This window comes from Empidonax traillii, unplaced genomic scaffold (genome assembly GCF_003031625.1).
Source record: "Empidonax traillii isolate 1590-97213 ecotype Southwest subspecies unplaced genomic scaffold, ASM303162v1 scaffold65:size4453928, whole genome shotgun sequence".
NCBI classification, from domain to species: Eukaryota; Metazoa; Chordata; class Aves; order Passeriformes; family Tyrannidae; genus Empidonax; species Empidonax traillii.
In genome coordinates this window covers 70865-91493 of record NW_020955258.1, presented here as the reverse complement: position 1 = coordinate 91493, position 20629 = coordinate 70865, and the positions used below count along the sequence as shown (strand labels likewise).

At 36.8% G+C, this 20629-nt stretch overlaps 2 protein-coding genes across 5 annotated transcripts in view; both read right to left on the bottom strand.

Annotated features, from left to right (window-relative positions):
• The window catches only part of AOX1 (aldehyde oxidase 1), a 41030-nt gene extending 36972 nt beyond the window's left edge, over positions 1 to 4058 (bottom strand). The window contains exons 1-4 of the mRNA XM_027880097.1: positions 3956 to 4058; positions 2962 to 3019; positions 1896 to 1992; positions 885 to 993 (exon numbers count right to left, since the gene is read on the bottom strand). Of these exons, the coding sequence (XP_027735898.1) occupies positions 885 to 993; positions 1896 to 1992; positions 2962 to 3019; positions 3956 to 4015 (324 nt within the window). The 5' untranslated portion in view covers positions 4016 to 4058. The remainder of the gene's footprint in view (positions 1 to 884; positions 994 to 1895; positions 1993 to 2961; positions 3020 to 3955) is intronic.
• Positions 4059 to 7506: 3448 nt separating this feature from the next.
• Positions 7507 to 20629, bottom strand: part of SGO2 (shugoshin 2) — a 26238-nt gene continuing 13115 nt past the window's right edge. Inside the window, exons 1-9 of one of the 4 annotated variants that reach the window (XM_027880090.1) lie at positions 17957 to 18042; positions 17466 to 17625; positions 15654 to 15829; positions 15179 to 15256; positions 14381 to 14463; positions 13765 to 14000; positions 11287 to 13242; positions 9554 to 9701; positions 7507 to 7937 (exon numbers count right to left, since the gene is read on the bottom strand). In XM_027880090.1, coding sequence (XP_027735891.1) covers positions 7832 to 7937; positions 9554 to 9701; positions 11287 to 13242; positions 13765 to 14000; positions 14381 to 14463; positions 15179 to 15256; positions 15654 to 15829; positions 17466 to 17613 — 2931 coding nt within the window. In that variant the 5' untranslated portion in view covers positions 17614 to 17625; positions 17957 to 18042 and the 3' untranslated portion in view covers positions 7507 to 7831. The other 3 variants (XM_027880091.1, XM_027880092.1, XM_027880089.1) reach the window with 3 other exon arrangements.

Genomic DNA, 20629 nt, shown 5'->3' with positions numbered 1-20629 from the left:
TGGTGAGGCCACACCTTGAGTATTGTGTTCAGCTCTGGGCCCCTCAGTTCAGGAAGGATATTGAGGTGCTGGAGCGGGTCCAGAGAAGAGCAACGAGGCTGGTGAAGGGACTTGAGCACAAGTCCTATGAGGAGAGGCTGAGGGAGCTGGGGTTGTTTAGTCTGGAGAAGAGAAGGCTTAGAGGTGACCTCATCACTCTCTACAACTACCTGAAGGGAGGTTATAGCCAGGTGGGGGTTGGTCTCTTCTCCCAGGCAACCAAGAATAGGACAAGGGGACATGGGCTCAAGCTCTGCCAGGGGAAGTTTAGGTTGGATGTTAGGAAGAAGTTCTTTACAGAGAGGGTAATCAGGCATTGGAACGGCCTACCCAGAGAGGTGGTGGATTCACCATCCCTGGAGGTTTTTAAGCAGAGATTGGATGTGGCCCTTAGTGCCATGCTATAGTAATTGGAGTTGGATCAGGGGTTGGACTTGATGATCTTGGATGGTCTTTTCCAATCCAATCTATTCTATGATTCTATCATTCTATGATTCTAACTAACCCTCAGTGGACTTCTGCTGTTTATGCATTTATACTAAAAGAGCAACTAAAGGGCCATTGTCCAAGATGTGCCATTAGCCCAAACAGAGCACAAGCCCAATCCATTCCAGCAATCCTTACATACCAACTATTTGATTACAGTGTCAGTATTAAAGCAAGGTCCACCATATATCATCAGCCTTGATCAGTCAACCATCAGAAACCCATCTTGTCCTCTATTACCAGGGAAAATAATCATCATATGAAATTCTCACGCCATAAAAGCACTGCCACTAAAGCCAGCCAGCCCCCACAAAAAAGGAATCAGTAACCCTCTTACACAGTGATACTGTAACTCTCACCTGAACTGGATGAATCCTGGTATTTGTGCTTCCAACACCTTCCACTGTAGTCACTGCTGCACCATACAAAGAGCAAATGGGAAGCAAACATGCATTGGCTGAATAGTGTCTTTGGAACATAAAGGAAAATAAAGAACATTAATATTATTTTATAATAATAAACATCTGAAAATTATTTTTCAGTCAGTCAAGTCACTATCATCATTTGGAATGAGAAGGGATCACTTGCTACCTGTGTCTCTTGTCCTCAGTATTAAAAAACGTATCTATGAGGACAGTTCCATAGATTTTAAATCTTCCTCAATACTTCAATCTTTCTAACTGCCCCCTTATTTCTCCTGCCTACAAGCAACTGTATTTTGGAGGAGGAACATGGGAAAGAAAGGATTGGTGTAGTCATTTGAAGGAAGTAAAGAATTACTGCTGCAAATTTATAATCTAATTTCTCATCCAAAGGAAATGATGATGTAAAATAAATATCATACTAAGTAGCAACAACATGCCAAAATGAAAATTCTTCAAAGCTCTTAATCATTAAAATAAAATTCTTTGTTTTTCTAATAAATTCCCCCCATCCTGCCAGGGGGAACGAGTGTGTGGCTCTGTAGTGCTCAGTTACCAGCTGGAGTAAAATCACGAGACAGAGCTGCAGGTAGGAGCCACATTCCAGTGGTCAGTACAAAGGTCTTAAAGTAATGACTCCCAAAACCTCCTTGCAGGAGCTGTTAGAATATATAAGCCAATCCAGTGTTTGAGTATGATCCTTCAGCAAATCTACAATATATCTGAATCAACAGTCTTTTTTACAGTATTCTCTTGAATTAAAGTAACCCTTACTCCAGATTCCTTTACTATTTTACATATTTTACATATTTTACATATTTTACATATTTTTACATATTTTTACATATTTTTACATATTTTACAACTCTCTTTAGAGTTTCATATCTGGAAATGGTAGCTACAGTCATAAAATTCTGTGCAGTTTTCAACATTTTCTGTAAAGGATACCGTATCTTCTTTGAAACTGGCTCATAAGTTGATATCATCACTGTGCAGGCACCACAGCCACCTCCTCCACAGCCATACTTAGTTCCTGTAAGACGGACTGAAAATGCTGTCATTAAGGGAAAAATTATTGTCTGGTTCCATTCTGGTCTTTATGCTGCTCAAAGACTTGAGGTCACCTTCTTTCCTAAACCTCTAAGGAACTTCAAACTAGTTTGGTATCATAGCATATGCATGAGACTCCTTTCTATGTGGCATTGAAATTTTGAATGAAAATAAGATTGAAGTTAAGGACTGACGTGGCCAAAATCCTGTTCTCAAGGAAACAGAAAACTTGATTTGGACTTATTTTGGAGGAGGAGTAAGTTGGGACAGAAAGAGGAAGTGAAAAATAGTTTTCCAAGTGAAAATATGAAAGGAAGTAACACGTAATGGGCAAACCACCTGTATAGCTGAAATTGTAGTGGACCACTGAAAACCATCTCCCAGTTTTTCCCAGAAGGCCCATTTATAGTAAGGATATTAACCTTGCACCTCATCTGAAAGATCACACTTCTCAAAGAAGTGTTCATTTCTGTGAATCTGTAACAGTGGCCAGTCTGAAGCTGTGAATCAACAAACAGATAATTTAATATTCCAAAGCCACCAAAAAGTCTTTCTCCCCCTTAAAATCCCATCAGTCTCAAGGTCTCATCACAGTGTCTATCTTTTCCTGGGAGAGAGACTGTTATAAAACTTGGAGACTTCTACTCTGTCAAGCTTTATGAATGCTGGTCACAAGATTTTTCGGTTTCTTTATGGGGGGAGAGAGGAGGAACACAGATAAACACATACCCATCATGCCTGATGCCATAATTGTGTGTGTTTAAGAAACTGGGCTTAAAGTACAGTAGCTCAACTGAAGAGTATTTGGATTAAGAAAGAGACGTTATTTGATATGGTTGGCTTATCTTCAGGGAATCACAACTTCCTTAATCTGGTAATTCAACCTTGAATTAAAATTTATGAGAATTTTCTGGAATAAGGCTTTCACATGATCAACTTTAGGAAACAGACAAGAAAAGGATACGCCTCTTTCGCAGATAAGACAGCAGCATTTCTTCAGGATCAGCATTTTTCTCTATTATCTGCAGTAAGAAATTAAAAACAAGGTTTGAATAAGAAACCAAGGCTTTTCAAAATGCAGTGCACGGACTGGATTCTCACAAAGCCAGAAGAGGATCACTCTTGGGTTCCCTCTCATAGAACTAAACTAATTGCCAAACACAGCAGGAGAGTTTGGGCTCCTGAAAGTTCCTTCTCAGGCAGATACGTTGCCAGAAAAGAAGTGTCAGGGCACCTTGCAACTACTAAAAATAACTGCTGCTCAGCGAAAGGTTACACTGAGTGAAGTGACCTTTGGCCACAAAACACAGTAGAACTTTGCTACAACAGTGACAGAATGAAGAACTAATGATTTGCAGATTTGAGAGTCTTCCTGGCACTTTGATGCACTGCAAGGGTCTTTTAAGGCTGTCAGCAGCAACAATTTCTTTTCTAGCTTTATTTGTATGAACTTTCACTTGCTGTAATCATCTGACAACAGAGAGCAACAGAAACGCCTACATTCTTGATCGAGTAGAGCACTTCTTATTCTGTTGCTTAGAATTAGCTAATCCCTTACAGTTGCTTTGGATCAACAACCAGTCCTTGCAATATTATCTTCATGGTCAGTAGTCCATGTTTTGGCACCAGAGTCTTGCTGCCTTTCAGTTATGTCTCTGAAAATCTGATACCATCGAAGATGAGAAGCCAGACACACACAAATGGAAAAAATAGACTGCTTACCAGCCAAAATTGATACCCAACTGAAAGTGTGTTTCACTTTGGCACGTTTTTTTCCCCCAAAACAGCAGAAGTAGCCAAAATGGGATGCAACCATGTCTGTTCTGCAGGCTTGTGTGAGGATTCAGTTATACTCCCCTGAAGAAGTCTGAGGAAGCCAAATCTGTGCCCACACCCTTCGGGGTTCCTTCTGGCACAGCAGCCTCTCTTTCTGCACGCTCTTTCCGGGCAATACTTACCTTCCTGCCATTCACATAGAACACGAGCTCCTCAGCCGCCGCCGCCCCTTGCAGAGCCATCGTGCCAGTCCCGGAACCAGCGGAGCTCGGGCAGTCCGAGCGGCCTTGGCAGCGGGGCGGGGCCGCGGGGCGGGCGGCAGCGGGGCCGCTCGGAGGGAACTCTGACGCTGTGAGACGTTGGGAGGATCTTACAAAAAAATCTTCAAGGCTAGTTTTAAAGCGTGATAAAATCCAGCAACGTAGTGATCAGTAACCCAAAGGAATTCTTGGTTATATTTGCATTCACAAAGTAATTGACAGTAACTTCCAGGCGTCACAAGCATTTTTATGGGCTACTCGTGCAGGCAAGAGTTTATACAAACATAAATATATTCCTCTTTCTGTATAATCTAAATATATAGGATTAATTTCCTACAGAATTTAAACCAAAATCTTTGTAGCGGGTAAACTAAAATATTAAATGTAAAAAAAAAATCAGATTGAGTAAGCATGAGAAAAAAGCAACTTTGAAGCCATAATGAGAAATTCAAATTACCTCATCCTCAGCAAATTATCTTAATCCCTGCTGATGGCTACAGATTGATTTTTATCTCGAAAATCATGAGCTGTTTGTACATATTTTTCCTGGAAATATCTTCTAACATATCAAATGATCTGGTAAAACAAGCACATTTAGTGTAGATTCAAAGGCAATGTAATATTCTTTATGCCTCATTTATGTTATCATTTTGTGGAACAAATAAAAGAAATACATCCTAGAAAATAACAAAGTGAATTTTCTCTGTGTTCTATCATAGAACATCAATTTGAGCAACAAGAAGAGCAAGACTGGAAAAAGAAAAGGAAGAAGGGCAGTAGTAAAAATAATACAATTTTAGACTTTCTTAAAATAACTTCTGGACATCTTCAGGCCATTTTCTTTATCCTTTTTTACTTTGAAAGACACCCATACTAAAAGGAGGAAATGAAGCCAAAAAGACCTAGGCCTTATGCTTATATTTGGGACACCATAGCAGTGTAGCCGGTAACACCTGAGGCTGTGTGGAACAGGACTTTCACTGAGAAAATAATTAAGACCATCTCCCAAAAGATTAGTTATTTTCTGGGAAGATGAAGCAAGTGCTTCTGTTTCTAACTTTCAAACTGCAGGCAATAGAGAACAATTTAACCATTAAAAAAACCACTCTATTTTGCTGCTGCAGTGTCAGCACTGGGAACACAAGCTGTAACAGATACTTTTTTGGGATTTCTCATGACACAGCTGGTGATGTTGATAAACCATGGAAGCTAGCAAGAACATTTCAATTAAAAATAAAACAAGTTAATTACAAACTTGGTAAAAAAAAAAAAAAAAGACAAGGAAAAAATGCATTAAAATTTCTCCGTGTAATTCTCTTAAAAATAACATTGAATCAGGATAGAATCTATCTTCCCAACCATTTCTGCAGCTCTTCCTAACAATCTTGCTAATGTGATGACATACATACCATGCTTCAGAAAGAAAAAGTCTGTTTGATTAAATTTCTCAGATAGTAATTTAACAGCTCTGTTTTGCCATGCAGATCACCTTGCTTGGATGATAAGGGAAGTTTTTTATTATAAAGATTTTCATACTGGTTGAAAACTTTTTTCCTGTGAGGTTCTGTATGAAAATATCTTGCTCTTCTTATTGCTGTGCATTTCCAATCTTCTCATGGTCCCTGGAACTGGTGACCACAGGTAGACAAGCTCTCTGTATTTAACTCCAAACTCATACATGGAATGTCCTACAGGATGTCAGGAAGCTGCCTTGGGGCTACAGACTGTAATAAAAAAACCACAATGGAAAACAACTGTAGTATTACTGAAGTATTTGTAAATAATACTTTTGTGCCTCAGTGTTTTTGGTTCAATACTTACATATAGAGCAGACACACCTGAAAACTACATCCAGGAATATATTTCGATATTCATGACTCACTTCTCTGTCAAAATATGCAGCTGAAATTCTGGAGAATTTCTTCTCCCAGGAGAAGGATGTAGATTCCTCTTGTTGAACTTTTTGAGATTCCTCTTGGCTCATTTCTCCAGCCCGATCCCTCTGGACAGTGACAGAACCATCCAGTATTTCAGCCACTCCTTCCAGAGTTGTATCAACTGCAAATTTGTACAGGGTGCACTCTGTCTTGTCCTACAGGTCGTTAATAAAGGTGTTAAACAGTGCTGGCCCCAGTATAAAACCCTAAGGAGCTCTGGTATTTTGCCTCCAGCTGGACCACGTGCCACTAATCACAACCCTTTGGGTTTTCAACCCACCTCACTGTGCAGTTAACTAACACCTCCTTTGTCAGCTTGTTTGGGGAATGTTATCAGATCTAATATCAAAAGGCTTACTAAAGCTGAGATAAACAATACCTACTGCTCTGCCTTCACCCACTAAGTTACTTGGAGAAGACCATCAGGTTAATAAAGCCTCATTTCCTGTTTGTAAATCAATGCCAGCTACTCCCAATCACCTTCTTGTCTCTAACATGTGTGAAAGGACTATTTTCTCCATCAGCTTTCCAGGTTACAAGGAAATCTACAATGAAGTATAAAAAGTGATTTTTTAAAGGATGTTCCAAAGAATATATTATATTTTTTAAGAATATATATCCTTAAGCACATATTATGAATTTAAGAGTATCAGTTACAGCTCTTAAAAAGAGACGTACTGTATCAGAGAAAAGGTCTAGCTAACCAAAGAACTGGTCTCTGAAAGTTTCAACAGTGAATGCCCTTGGAAAAAGTATAAAAATTGGTCAAATGCATAGTAAGGCTTCTCCAGAATTCTCTTCCAGCCTTCAACAGGGACATCCTGAGCCAGAATGGTGTTTCTGGCAGTACCTCATAGGTTTTTCTTCTGTTAATGTGTCTGATCAATTTTTAAGCCCATGTAAACCAATGACATATAGTGCATACTGCATGAGCAACCACCATCTCTAACCAAAAAAAGTTAATTTATTTGTATCTCATTAAAAACGAGCCCTGGCTGTCTTAGTTGCAAAATTAACCTGAACCTTATCCATTGTAATCTGTAAAAGTTGTGTGGGCTGTAGCCCGCAGCTGGCAACATCTGCAAATGAGGTAATGACAGAAAGCTGTTTGTCTGCTGACAGCTCATTATGGAATGCAGAATGTTATCCATGAGAATTCAGGGGGGAAGGAGTACAGAACCCTGACAGCTGAATGGTAAATGTGGTTGTATTAGTCATCACACGAGCACTCTCAGTTGGAAACTCAAGGTGTTGCTTTGTCTGGATCCTATTCCCTATTGAATTTCTATTGCAGTGATCTTTTCTTCCTGGCTGCCTCTGGCATGTACCCTGGACACCAGATTTCTCTCCACTATTCCTCAGTGAGCCTTCCTTATTCAAATTTCAGGATGATTCTGTCAAATCCCAAAGTCAACTATCAAAAGAATAGATGTCTCCATCTATTTCGATAAATGTATCAACATTTGTGATGCATGTGTCTGTTCCAGCCAGCACCGAGAAACGGTTCTACTCAAAATAAATATGAAAAACTCACACTAAAATTCCCAAAGCTGGTTTATTTTTAATTTACATTAAAACATACACTTTTCTTACAATTTAAGAAGTGCTGCAAACACTTTGAAGAAATTATAAATTACTGACCAGAAATGCAAAACGTGAGTGGAACCTAACATGTAAATGCCTTCCTCAGTGAAGTATTCTGTGCCCCTTATATAGAGACTCTTTTCCAGAAAATTTCACTTTGGAAGACCTCTACTAATCAAACAACAAGCACTCAATATTGCTAAACATCTATATACATACAGAAACAACTGTACCCATTTTAGAAGTATTGTTCATAGAGGCAATTCTTTTCTCTTCTTCAAATAAATTTTGATTTACTTTTAAAACTTGTTTTATTTTTTACTTTATGGACTGGGGAACACAGAAATTGCATATCTGTAAACCGATCCCCACGCCTTAATTTGCTGTAAAGAAAAGAAATAAAAGACATCATGTATGAATATCATCAAGCACCTATGTAACTATAATAATGTAATTATAATAACAATTCAAATTAAAATAACAGCTCAAGTGGTAAATACTCTTAATGAAAACTACTGCTTTCCAAAAGAATGCTAAAAATACTAGTCTTTTTATGTGACCTCTGTCACATTAATGTGATGTTCCTATAAGACAAAATTCAAAACTTATTTAAACAAAAAGCTTAACAGCACCATTCAGGACAGTATAATTACAAATAAAATATAAATAGGTGACAATCATCTAAAATCTTGAGTGACATCAACATTTTTTTCTGTTATTAGCTACTGTCTCTCTCAGAAATATAGAGCCTTATCATTCTGGGGTAAAAGAGTGTCAGTATGTCAATATGTAATATTATATATAGTTAGTATTTTAGCATCTAAATCAATTAGTAAAGTAACAGTGTAACCCTAATCCCTTTCCATTTGTTTTACAAGTGACCTGGTGTAAACATTTCTGAATTGTCAGTGGTAAAAACACTTCCTACATTAGTTTCAGGTCCTCCTTGTTCACAGTCTCATTACTTCAATTGTTTGCTTACTTATACAGGTAAAAAATATTTTAGGGTGTATTAGAACAGTGCTCTAATTTTTTTTCAGCTTGTGGATTTGTTTTTTAATCCTGTCACAGTATTGCCAGAAAAGAGACATACTCTTTTTACACCTTTATAATGAATTTGTTATAATCCTCTCACTCTCAACACTGTTACAGGGAAGCCTTGACACTTTTTACCTCATGAATCACATCCTACTAATATACACAACACAGCATAACTGTTCCTTAAATTAATATTACACTTTTGAAAAATCCAAACCAACCAACCAAACAAACAAAAAACCACCATCACCAAGTTTGAGGCAAAAAGTCTCAGAATATTTTTAGAAGTAATCAACCTAAAGGTCCATTTAGATTTAAACCTATTCATGTAAGAGCAAATAAATTAGTTTTCTTCATGGAAGTTTGGCTTTAAAATCCTCTTTTAAATTTTAATAGTTATTACACAATTTATGTTTTGCCTTTGAACTATCTCAAAAATTCTGTGCCACTAAATTTGCTATGAACAATGAGAGGCAAATGAAGTATAAAATTAATATAGCTAACTAATATAACAAATTATCAAATTTATATATCTTAAATGATTTCTTGTCTTAGATACAGATACTTAGAGGAAAACTACTGAATTATATAATATTAGTGCATAAATTTTCTTTTCACTTGACAATAATACAAGGACATTATTATGGTGTAAATTTATCTTTAAGTATAATATTTACAATTATCCACATCTAAAGGGGTTTATGTCATGATAAACATTAAGATTCACTATTATTCATTATTACTACAAAATACATTTTGAGATTTGAATAATGTTGTTTTACTTTGGCACTTGGAAATCCTGCAACACAGGAGAAGTTTTATACCAACACTAAAGTATTCTTTGCAAAAGAGATCTGTGACAGGTTATTAAATCTCCAAATAAACCCTTCAACTATCTTTACTGGGGACAGTTATACACTCCAAAAGCAAGCAAAAGTCCAATTTACTTGCCCCCACTTACCTGTGTAGATTGGGTTCTTTGTAGCAAACAGTGGGTCTTCCTCGTCTAGATGGTGCTGCTGAGTTTTCCTCTAAAGTTTTGGGGGATTTAGGTACAGACACGTGAGATTGTATACCGGTATTTGTCAGATCTTGAAAAGCCTTTCTTCCTGTAAATACAATAGTTTATATGCTTAGTTTTAAATATTTTCTGAATCATTAGGTAAACTTTCAATTAATAATTATTTTTCGTTAGTATTTCCTAATTCGAGTACTTCGGTTACTGCTCCTACTAAAGACACTCAACACAAACTGGTACAGACGATCAAAGAAAATGCCACTAGAGCAGCTTGCAATAAATTTCGAGCTGTTTGAGTCTGCCACGAGTCATGGGACATTTCAGAGAGCCCCATGAGCACTGCAGTTTGCAGCTGGCTGCTTAAGACTCCCTAAGTTACCACATTCACAAAGCAAAACTGCACACAGCCCATGGCCTTGGATGCAGGGGGAGGCTGTACATGTGTAATTTGAAGAGTCAAACTGTACAGGAGTTTTCCAGCTTTATGCCTGCTTTTTGGATATATGTGCACAAAATGAACACAGCAATCTTTCAATTCAAGATGGGGATTTGGATGTAGGATGAAAAATTAACTGGGTTTTGAATTGTGCTTAAATGGATGAAGATCAAATAATTAGCTTGCTTTTTATGTCAGTAGTCTTTGATACTGCTGATAATAACCATAAATAATAATCCTGTTAAAAAATTATGGGATGCCCTTTCCACTTTCCAAAGAAGGAATTGAAGACAATATACAATTGCAAATTACAAAGACTGATACCTCACACAATGGTCAGTGTTCCTACTCTGAGCTCATGTAAAATAGGAGATTTTTTTTGCCATTGTGTCTTAGCATTCAAACGAAGCAGCATTTGATTGATAGTTGTAATTCAAACTATTAATCTGACCTAGGATACTTTCTAGGTGTTGGGACTTTCTCAGAGACAATGAAGTAAACAGGACCTTGTGGAAAACAAGTATGTTTACAAAATAGACCCCTAATGCTAAAAAACTGCAAAGCTGCATTTGAAAGTAGATTTAAACTCTTGCATAGATGTGTTAGTCATATATTCCTTTAGCTCCTTTACAATAATTTCACTTCTGATAGAAGAATCTAAACCCATCTTCCAGACTACAATGTTTGATTATTTACTTAATGTATCTAATTTAAAAAAAGAGGTTGTCATATCAAAGTTTGCTCATGGGCAGATTACAGAAAAAACCTACTCAACATACTTGTTAGATATCAGAATTGCTGTTGAATTGCAGCGTTTCTAAAGAAACACAAATGAAATCTTTAAGAAGTCCAGCTTTGTTCTCCATTTACAAAGGGAACAGTTAGTTCAATCCCCACCTTTCTGAATTCCATGACATTCTTTGAAAATGGAATACATGCTCCAACCACAACTGCTTCTCAAGAATGTAGACTATTTACATCCACCCTACTATCATCTTGGGATGTAATGAAAAGTAACAAGGATATTAGTAACCACAATTAAAAAAAACATATTGAGACTGCTAGATGATATGGAATATGCGTAATTTTAGTGGTTTTCATTCTTACCTTTTCCAGTGTTGTTTTATGCACTCTAATCAAGCAATGATTAGACCACTATAAAGGGAAGACATGTAAACACCATTTCAGGCACTTTCTAATTCAAAAAACCACCATTTTTTTCCTTAGTTCATACACTTACCATGACAAGGTGTCAGACTATTTTTGTAACTCTCTTTAGAAATATGGTCCAGATTCTGTTCTACTTTTTCAGCATTCAGTGCTTCTTTAGGATCATTTTCTCCTTGGATTTCAGAGTTTTTCAATACGGAGAAGTTGATAGAAGCATTTTGGTTATCAAAAGCCGAGAGCTGCACATTGGAAAGACCTTCCTGGGGAAAGCTATCTGTGTTCAATGACATATTCTTAGAACATTCAGCTTGAATAGTAGGCTTTGATTTACTCATAAAGGAACCTATTTCATGAGGGCCTTCCTGGCCATCCAAAATATTCTGCCTGCCCAGATCAATAGGCCTGAAATAACTTTTTTCTCGTCTGGTCTCAGTAATATCAGAACTAAATCTCTGTTTCTGCTTTACCTGATTACCAGAAGAATTACTAATGAGTGGGGATTTATTTGCCACTGCTGAGGAATCTGCTTTCTTTAACATGTTAGCATCATCATTAACTTGTTCTTTAGCTTGTGGTGTATTCAGAGCTGCATCGTCCTGAGGAACCAAAGCTACTTGCATTTGCTGAGTTCCAGTTACTTTATTTCCAGTCTCTGCATGCAATGAATCCTTATTTTTTAATTCTTGATTTCTACAAGCTGAGGACAGTGTAAGGTTTCCTTTTGGGATTATGTATGCTTTCCGGCCAGCCTTTGCCAATGTACGTTTTAATCTGCCTGGCGAGAAATGGTTGCTCTTTTGGTCTGCTTTCTGACTAATTCTATGAACGCCGTCCTTTTCAGTTTCTCTGCTTTGTCTGTAACTACTTTTTTTGTTGTCTTTTCTCTTCATAATATTTTTATGGTTCTGTTTTGTCTTGCTGTCACTTTGGTGTATCTCTGTTTGAGATTTTTTTGGAATATATTCTTCATCCTGGCCATTTTCCTCTCTACAGGACTTTGCTGTGTTTGCTTTGGAAGGGTTTTGAAAAGTTTTCCTAATTTTTGTTGGTTCACTATCTTTCTCATTTGCATTCAGAAAGTCACCCTGTAAAGGCAACACATTAGAAGTATTATCTTGGAATGGTAAATTCTCAGCACAATAATCTCCTGACGAGATCTTGTTAAGAGGTGAGTTTAAGTTTGCATTTTGAATTTTGCTTTCCATGTCTCCAGACATTTCTGAGAAAGTTTCTTCATTTGTCTCCTGTTTTCTTGGACTCACTACAATAACGTGGTATATCCTCTTTCTATCTTTAGCTTTACTTGTTTTACTCTGTTTCTCTACAGAATCTCCTGCAGGTAGCTGTTCTGTCTGACTTTGGAATAGTTGAGTTTCTAAGTCAGTAGTTTTTGAGGTTTCACTCTTGTCAGCCCCAGTGTGCCTTTCTTCTGCACATAAATTTGAATCAACTTCAGTCTTGCTTTTGTTTTTTTCTTTATCCTTCTTAGAATATTTTACTTTTCTGAAATTTGCTAATATTTTGTCAGAATTTGCATTACCAATTTTATTTTGGTGCAATTTATAATTGTCTTTTGCTGTAGCTGTGAGTAGTTCACCTGCATCACTGGCAGTCAACTCCATATCAGCATCATAAAGTGTTTCTTCAGGCTTCATCTTGTCAGTAAAAAGCAGCTTCTTAAAATCTGTCTTACTTTCATTGCTAAATTTAATAGATGAGGGAACAATGTGAGACAAGTCACTTGAACCTTCCTGCAGATTTGTATCATTGGTGTTGCTGCCACTGTTGATACTATGATGAGGCAGATTCAATGACCCACCTTTTTTATCAAAATCCTTTATACTAGGTTGAGGTTTTGACTTGTGAAGTACTGCATCTTTCTTTCTTTCTGTCACATTTCCACAGGATGGCAATGAACTACCATGATATTGTTTTGAAAGCTCCTCAGACTGTCCTAAGGATTGTGTATTTTTGACATGAGTCACAAAGGCACTACGGGAACTTAATTCTGTGCATAGTTGATTTTCTGCAGAGAAAAAATTCAGCAGCTTAGTGAAAGACAGAATAGAATGTAGCTCTTTAAAAATTACTCCCTATAAAATTACCGAAGGTTGAACCACAAGTAGGAAAAAATTCAAAATTTATTTTTTTTAACTGAATACACACAATCTGTGGTTGGTCCTTAAAAATGTAGTTAACTAGAGCTAATTGCATATTTTACCAAAGTTGTACTTTTGAAATTGGACATAAATGGGAATATACTTTTCTATAACTACTTCAGTTATTATTTGGTTATCTTACTAAGGTTTTATTCTCTTCACATTAACTTTGTTACATTTCAGTTGTGTTATTTCAATAAACACTATTCTACAAGTGATTGTCAGGACACTTATGGGTGAGCATTCTATTTTTCATTAGTCATTTTTCATTTTATTACAGCTTAGCAATCTTACTACACCTTCTGTATTGCACATCAAGTGGTGAATTATTATATACTAATTCTCAGAGAGCTCCAAAAACCAAATCACCTTACAGAAATACATCATACCTTTCAAAAATTTATTCTTGTCAACAGCTGTTTCCACTGGATCTGTTTCAATTAACTTTTGATTATTTGTACCAGAAGGCAATGATGATGCAAACTTGATTTGATCTGAATGCACTTCCTCTGACAAATCATTGGTACACTTGTAGGAATTCAGCATTTCACCCAGAGAAGGGCTACTCTGCTGTTTTGCATTAGCTGCTCCAATTAAAGGAAGCCTCACTGGCAATTCTGCAGATCTGAAAAGAGGAAATTTTACTGTAAAGATTTTTATTACATTTTCTAACATAACATTCTATTGTTAAAATGTTTCCTTAATAATGTATAAAAGCAGAAAACAACAACTTGAGTATGAAGTCTGGTTCTATCTTGGGGCAAATGTATTTTTGATGATAGAGAATCCTGCTTTGTGCTAGTGAGATCACATGAAGCAAGCAGTGAATTATTCAAATACAAGTTTTGTCTACCATCTCTGCCTGAACTCCAAATTGTAAATAGGCAACATCTGAATTAGACAGAAAATTGTTTCTCATTACCTCAAAAATAGCTACAACAATATACAAAGATTAGCTGTAAAAAAAAATTCCACAGACACTTAACCGATAATATAATCACCTACCTCGCTGACTGGCGGGCACTCTGGAACTGGTCATCAGTAGGGCTACTTGGATCAGCTGACAGAGGAAAGGAACTCTGCAGATTCTTTCAGAAGAAGAACAGTGAGGAAGTACAAATAGTTGAATATTCTCTTATGTTTTAAGTATTGGAAATACCCAAAGGGGAAAAAAACCCAAAAATGAATGGGAAAAAAACCCCAGAAGCACTGAAGGAAGGCACATGATATTCAAACACAGGCAATAACTTCAAAGCAAAATATTTTGTAATGAATTTCATCAAAATCCAAAACCTACCCGCATCCCAAAGCAATGTACAGACTTTTTCAGTGCAAACTGCATTATACAAATAGAAGCACAGAGCAACACTAAACAACAGTTTAGAACAGACAACACAGTATTTTCCCTTTTTTTAAAATTAATTGTAATTTTTCCACAACACAAGGACTAACATGGACTGTGTTTTGCGGTGAAGTTTCCACATGTAGGATGTCTATTGCAGCACCAAGCAAGGAAGGCAGGTAGCTTGCTCACCTTATACTGAAGTACTTAACCGCTTTTTCTTAACTGGGCTTACTGATGTTTAACTTTTAGATTATTTGTAAACCAGGTTAAATCCTAAACTTTCAGTGCAGCAAAATTTAATTTATTTCACTAGACCAGTGTTTCATGCCAAGTTTTAAGGAACTGGGGTAAATGTTGTACAACACATATATATTTCAACATCGCAGTCAATCCGATGCTTTGAAAATTTTATCATGGAAAATGAGTTCAATATAGTAATAGTTCAAAAAGCATCTTACCTCAGAAGGACTGCTTATCTCTATTGCAGTTAAAAGGTTATCATTCAAAAATGCTTCTATTCCAATAAGAGTTTTATTCTGAATGTAAAAGAAAAAGTAATTTAAAAAATGTATTTTAAGTGGCTTCTGTCTTTAGAAGAGACAAAATGTAAAGGTGAATCTATGCTATAATTTTTTTTAGAGTCAACTGAGCACAAATTGATTTTAATACCATCTTAATACCTATAAATATAAAGGTGAAGCTGACACTAAAATAGCAATGGACGAACATACACACTGGTAGATAAAATAATAAGAACAATAAAACCTATGAAAGAAAAATCAAACTTAAATACTATGCTGTCCAATGACACAACTTCAGAAATGTGACACGTATATTTTAAATCACCATTTTAAGAAGTAACATTAAGTTTCCAAAAAAGAGAAAAGGTTGGTTTATCTGACCAAAGCTTAAATTATATTATTTGCAGCATACCAAACAGTTTAGTTTTTGACGAAGCAAGATATTATGAAGCTGCAGTTTTTCTACTTCCTTCTGAAGACAAATCCTCTCATTCTTTAGCCTGCGAGAATTTTCTTTCTCCACACTTAAAGCCACAGCTAATGCTCTGTTATTTTGTTGTAAAGATACTTTCAACATAGATGAGTTATCTAAAGGAGACAAAAATGGTGTTATTTTCACCAGCTTCAATTCCAGGCCCTCTCTGTGTGAACTATCACTGTGTAACAAATTTTTATCTGCAGGTTTTGATGCAACAACAGCAAAGCCGAACACTTTCCAATGCAAAACTCTTTCTGTGGTTGTCAGTCTGATGACTGCTCTGTCTGCTTCATGTTCACGTTTATTTCATGCACAGGTTCTGCTCAGCTGGATTTTTTAAAATAAGGTTATTTTCAGAAGAAAGCATTTAAAAATTGATAGTTTCACAGGCATAGAAGTGTTTAAAAATTTCTAAAAAAATACATATTTTAGAAATTAATGCGTTGAAACATTCTGATAATGAATGTGAGTTTTGACAACATAAAGAAAAAAGCTTTAAATTCAAAATATACCTTCCACTGTCCTAATGAAAACCTACCTATACATTTCTGTTACAGAATGTTTTAGGAACCTAACTTTTTTTTTTCCAATGGCACTGCATATTACCAAAATGTCAGGGGCTTTTTCCTTACATTCATGGTAGGCAAAGATGTGCTAAAAGAGCACAAAAAGGGGCGAGGTTAGTTTGAAAACTGCTTTTACTGCAGCTCTTTGTTGTCTTATGTTACTACTTCTGTGATCTGTTATCCAAAATTTGCAAGGCCTTATTTCTTTGCCTTGGGAAACAGAAAACAACAGTGGAACCTTGCTATTCCAAACATTAGGCTTTGAAATTACTATTAATCTTACTGAATTATGAACTATTTGTATTACTGCAGAGTGGAGATTTCTAAAGGACACTAGCATTATTAATCTATACAGTTTATTTTTCACTGAAAATTAGTATTTTTACATAAAGCCACAGTAAATTAAAATATATATAGAAACAGAACAAAAATATATAAATATATATAGAAACAACAAACTCCTTCTGCACTGCTCACGGAAAGAGAAGCAGAAGTCAACACTCACTGAAGGTGCTGCTGGAAACAGAGCTCTCAAATAACAATGTTTCACTGCATTTATAGTGTCCCTATCTTTTGCAGAAAGGTTTCTGAGATATTCCATAGTAGTATTTTTGTCTGAGCTAGAAACAAACCCCAAACATTTACCATGGCAGACCTCTGTTTGAATGTAATGTTGACTAACTGGGAAAAAACGTTTCCCGGTGATTAAGTGACAAGTGATTAAATCAGCAGATTGGTATTTCCAGTTTCTTGGATTCAGTAAATTATATAAAATTATTAATTGAATAATTTTATATAAATCCCGTTTTTGCAGATGGGAATACTAGGTATTTTACTATGGCAACCATATTTTAAGAGTTCACTGATTTTACTCATTTTGAGGCCTCAGTTTTTAGATCCTGCAAGCATGGCTGTGGACATGGGTGTTGTAAATGCAGTTGATTTTTACAAAAACACTGGCACGCCAAGAAGCACGGACCGAAAATACTCTAAGAACTATATAAATAAACAACTTACTATCACATTTTAACTTTCAGACTCTGCTAATATTCTCAACATAAGTTAGTATTTTTAACAGGCAGCATTTCAGCAAACCATGTTAAATACAATCACTATTCCTTTTAAAGCCCTACAGTCTAAGTACAGTAGATGGCTTCAGTTTTATTTTAACAATACTTACTCATTAATTTAGTTTTGATTTTAGAAGCTAAAGAAGCATTCCATTTTGCAGCTTGTAATGTTCCATCCCTCTTCTTCCTACGTCCTTTAACAGCATTCGAGGTGAACACGGCAGGTGGTGATTTAGCCCTGGCTTCTTTATCCATCATCAAAATGAACCTGTACATCGTCAAGGGGAATGTTCAAATAAATAAGTTATCTTTCTCACACTTCTTAAAATTAGGTTTCATTATCTCTTATAAGAGATTCATTATCTCTTATAAGGTCTGAAACTGAAAAAACTGCTTCAGTCTTTACCTTTGTTCAATTAATTAAAACAGGTTAAAGAATAAATCAACACCCTGAGACATTAACACAGAGGCGAAATATTTTAACCTAAAAGGATCCCACTTTTTTTTTGCTTTTCCATTCCCTCAAATTAACTATCCGAGTTTGCACTTAAAAGATAAAACGCCCGAGGTTCTATCACTTCACAATACGACCAGACCAGCTTGTGCTTTGTCAGGACAGATTTGAAATTGACACGATTAAATAAACCGAATTATAAATGCTGTAAATTTAAGCAGAGAGAGAAAGAGAGAAAGAAAGAAAGAGAGAGAGAGAAAACGGCCGACAAGCCGAGATGGGACAAGAAGCGATGTCCCAGCCCAGCGCTCCGGCGGGGCTCCAGCCGCCCCTCACAGCGCCCGCCCCCTCACAGCGCTTCCTCGCGGCCCCCTCGCGGACCAACGGCCGCGCTCGCGCCGGCGGGGCCGTTGGGCCCGGCACGAGCGGCGGCGCGCGGGGCGGGCGCTGCGTTGGGCACAACCTGCCCAGGGAGCCGCCAGATTCAAAGGGAAGATGCGCAGCCAGGCAGGAACGGCTGGATGTAAACCCCTCCCGTGTCGACAGCCCGGTTTACGCCACGGCCGACATCCATCTTTTTTGATGCTTCGTTGATTAAAACAGGAAAGGCACTGTAGTGGTTCTGTTACACACATGCAGAATTACCTGTGTTAAAATAGTTCACATGTGCTCGTACTTACGGATTCACTGGAGGCTTTGAGTTGGAAGGGACCCACGGGGATTATCAAGTCCAGCTCTTAGTGAATGGTCCACATAGGGATCAAACCTGTAAGCTTGATGTTATTTGATCCATGCTCCAAACAATGCTCCAGAACATTGCAGAAGGGGGAGATGCAGAAGTCATCAACTTTTAATCCACGGTTCCAGTTCTTTCTTGGCATTTCTGGATGATTTAAAAAGGAGTGGGGCGTCTGTAACTTCACAACAATATGTCTCTGCAAAACCATTTTAAACACCAACCATTAATAATGCTAATTTTTTTTAAAATATTTGTTTTATAAACACTTAGCATCAGTCTCAGTACACTGTGAAGAAGGAAGCAGGGAACTACAGATATTCCACTTGGCTGTCAGAGATTTATAGGAAGAGTTTGATATGTTTGGCTTTCAGTTCAAAGACTTCATTTAGGTTAAAAGTAGAAATCCGTGTAATTCCTTCACAGTGGAAAGTTAAATTTCTTCTAGCTGATTTTGAAGTATTAGTTATAAATGGAATGACAAACTGAATAAACAGGAATCAAGAAACTTATGAAGACAGCAGTGATTAATTTAAAACCCAATAGATTCTATTAATGCATCTTGCCTGCATACTTACCAACTTGCAAGGGCAAGAGTCTAACAACAGAATTTGAGCAAGCCCACTTTTAATTTGGTTGAGGTAATGCTAGGACTGTGAATTGCAGGGAAGTATTTTAGTCTAATTAAATGCTTTTCACCAAAATATCTTCTGAGCCCCAAAGCCCTTGCTCTTGAACACTCTCTTCACATACATTGTCTTTCACTGGCTATGTGTGCCCAGTCCTATCATTCAGGTGAGCATTAATTCCTACATTTATTCCAGAAATCAGTAAATTTAGAGTAAAGAGAATTAACGTTTTATTTGAAGATTTACTGAGATGCAGAAGGTTGAAATAAAAAACAGCACCAGGTTCTGTAGTCCAGTAATCATCCTGAAAACCCTACCTTTCCATGTGCTAACATTACAATATGCTATAAAGTAAGTCAAAGGAATCACACATGAATTATCAGTAGCATTACGTGAAAATGGATCTTTTTGAACTTATTATTTTCATAATCTGCTGCAAAGAGCATCTGGAGAGTCTCTCTTCTACCTTTTTTTTGGTTGGTTTGTTTTTGGTTTTGGTTTTTGTTGTTGTTTTTGTTTGTTTTTTTGTTTGGTTTTTTTTGTTTATGATATATGGCACAGTTTCTCAGTGTGGCCCTGTAGCTGCAAAACCCTGTGCTTCTAGGCAAAACCTTTAAAATATAAAGATGTGATCCAGCACACATTATATACCTTTGGGACATTTTCCCTTACAAGGAAACTTAGAAGTGGCTGTAGCCACTGTAAAACTGGGGCCAAATAAAAAAAAGCAAACATCCTTATGTACCTTTAAAAATAGAAAGCCAATCAAATACAACTTACCTCCTTATCCTTTCCAGAAGGCAGGGTTTTCCTCCAGATCCAATAATGAGTTTTCATTATATATCCTCCAGTTCTACAATGGTCTCAAGTCCTGAAGGGGCAGTTGCCAATTTGCTTCCATTTAGTATTTGTATCACTACTGTGGGCAATAAATTTAAAACAAAATGCGAAGCACTGCATTTCCACCCGTGGTCATACTTTCCTTTATCCACTGAGGAACTTCCACACTGTGCCCCTTCACATGTAAAAATCTCCAGTTAATTGCCAGCTGCTCAAAGTTGGGAAGAACTTAAACCACTGCCAAGTTTCACAGCCTATATATCTTAAATGTGTATTAAGAACAGAATTCTGTGTTTCAGTCATCCATCAGGGATCCTGTGACTGGTCTTTAAACTGAATAGAAATGAAAAGGAGTGAGGGAAAGACACACAGACAGACAGACCTGTTGTAAAAGCTCCAATCATGTGGGAATTGAATTTGTACCTTACTAGATACCTGCATATTCATGTCTGAGAAGAATCTTGGTTGAGGAATTAATCGTGTAGGGTATAGTAAAGTGTGAGCTATGACTAAAGCATTTCTGATGGGTAGATTACATAGAACAACTTCTCCCTCTGTGGATTCTCTGATGTCCAATGAGACCTGAGCTCATGCTGTAGCTTTTCCTGAAATTAT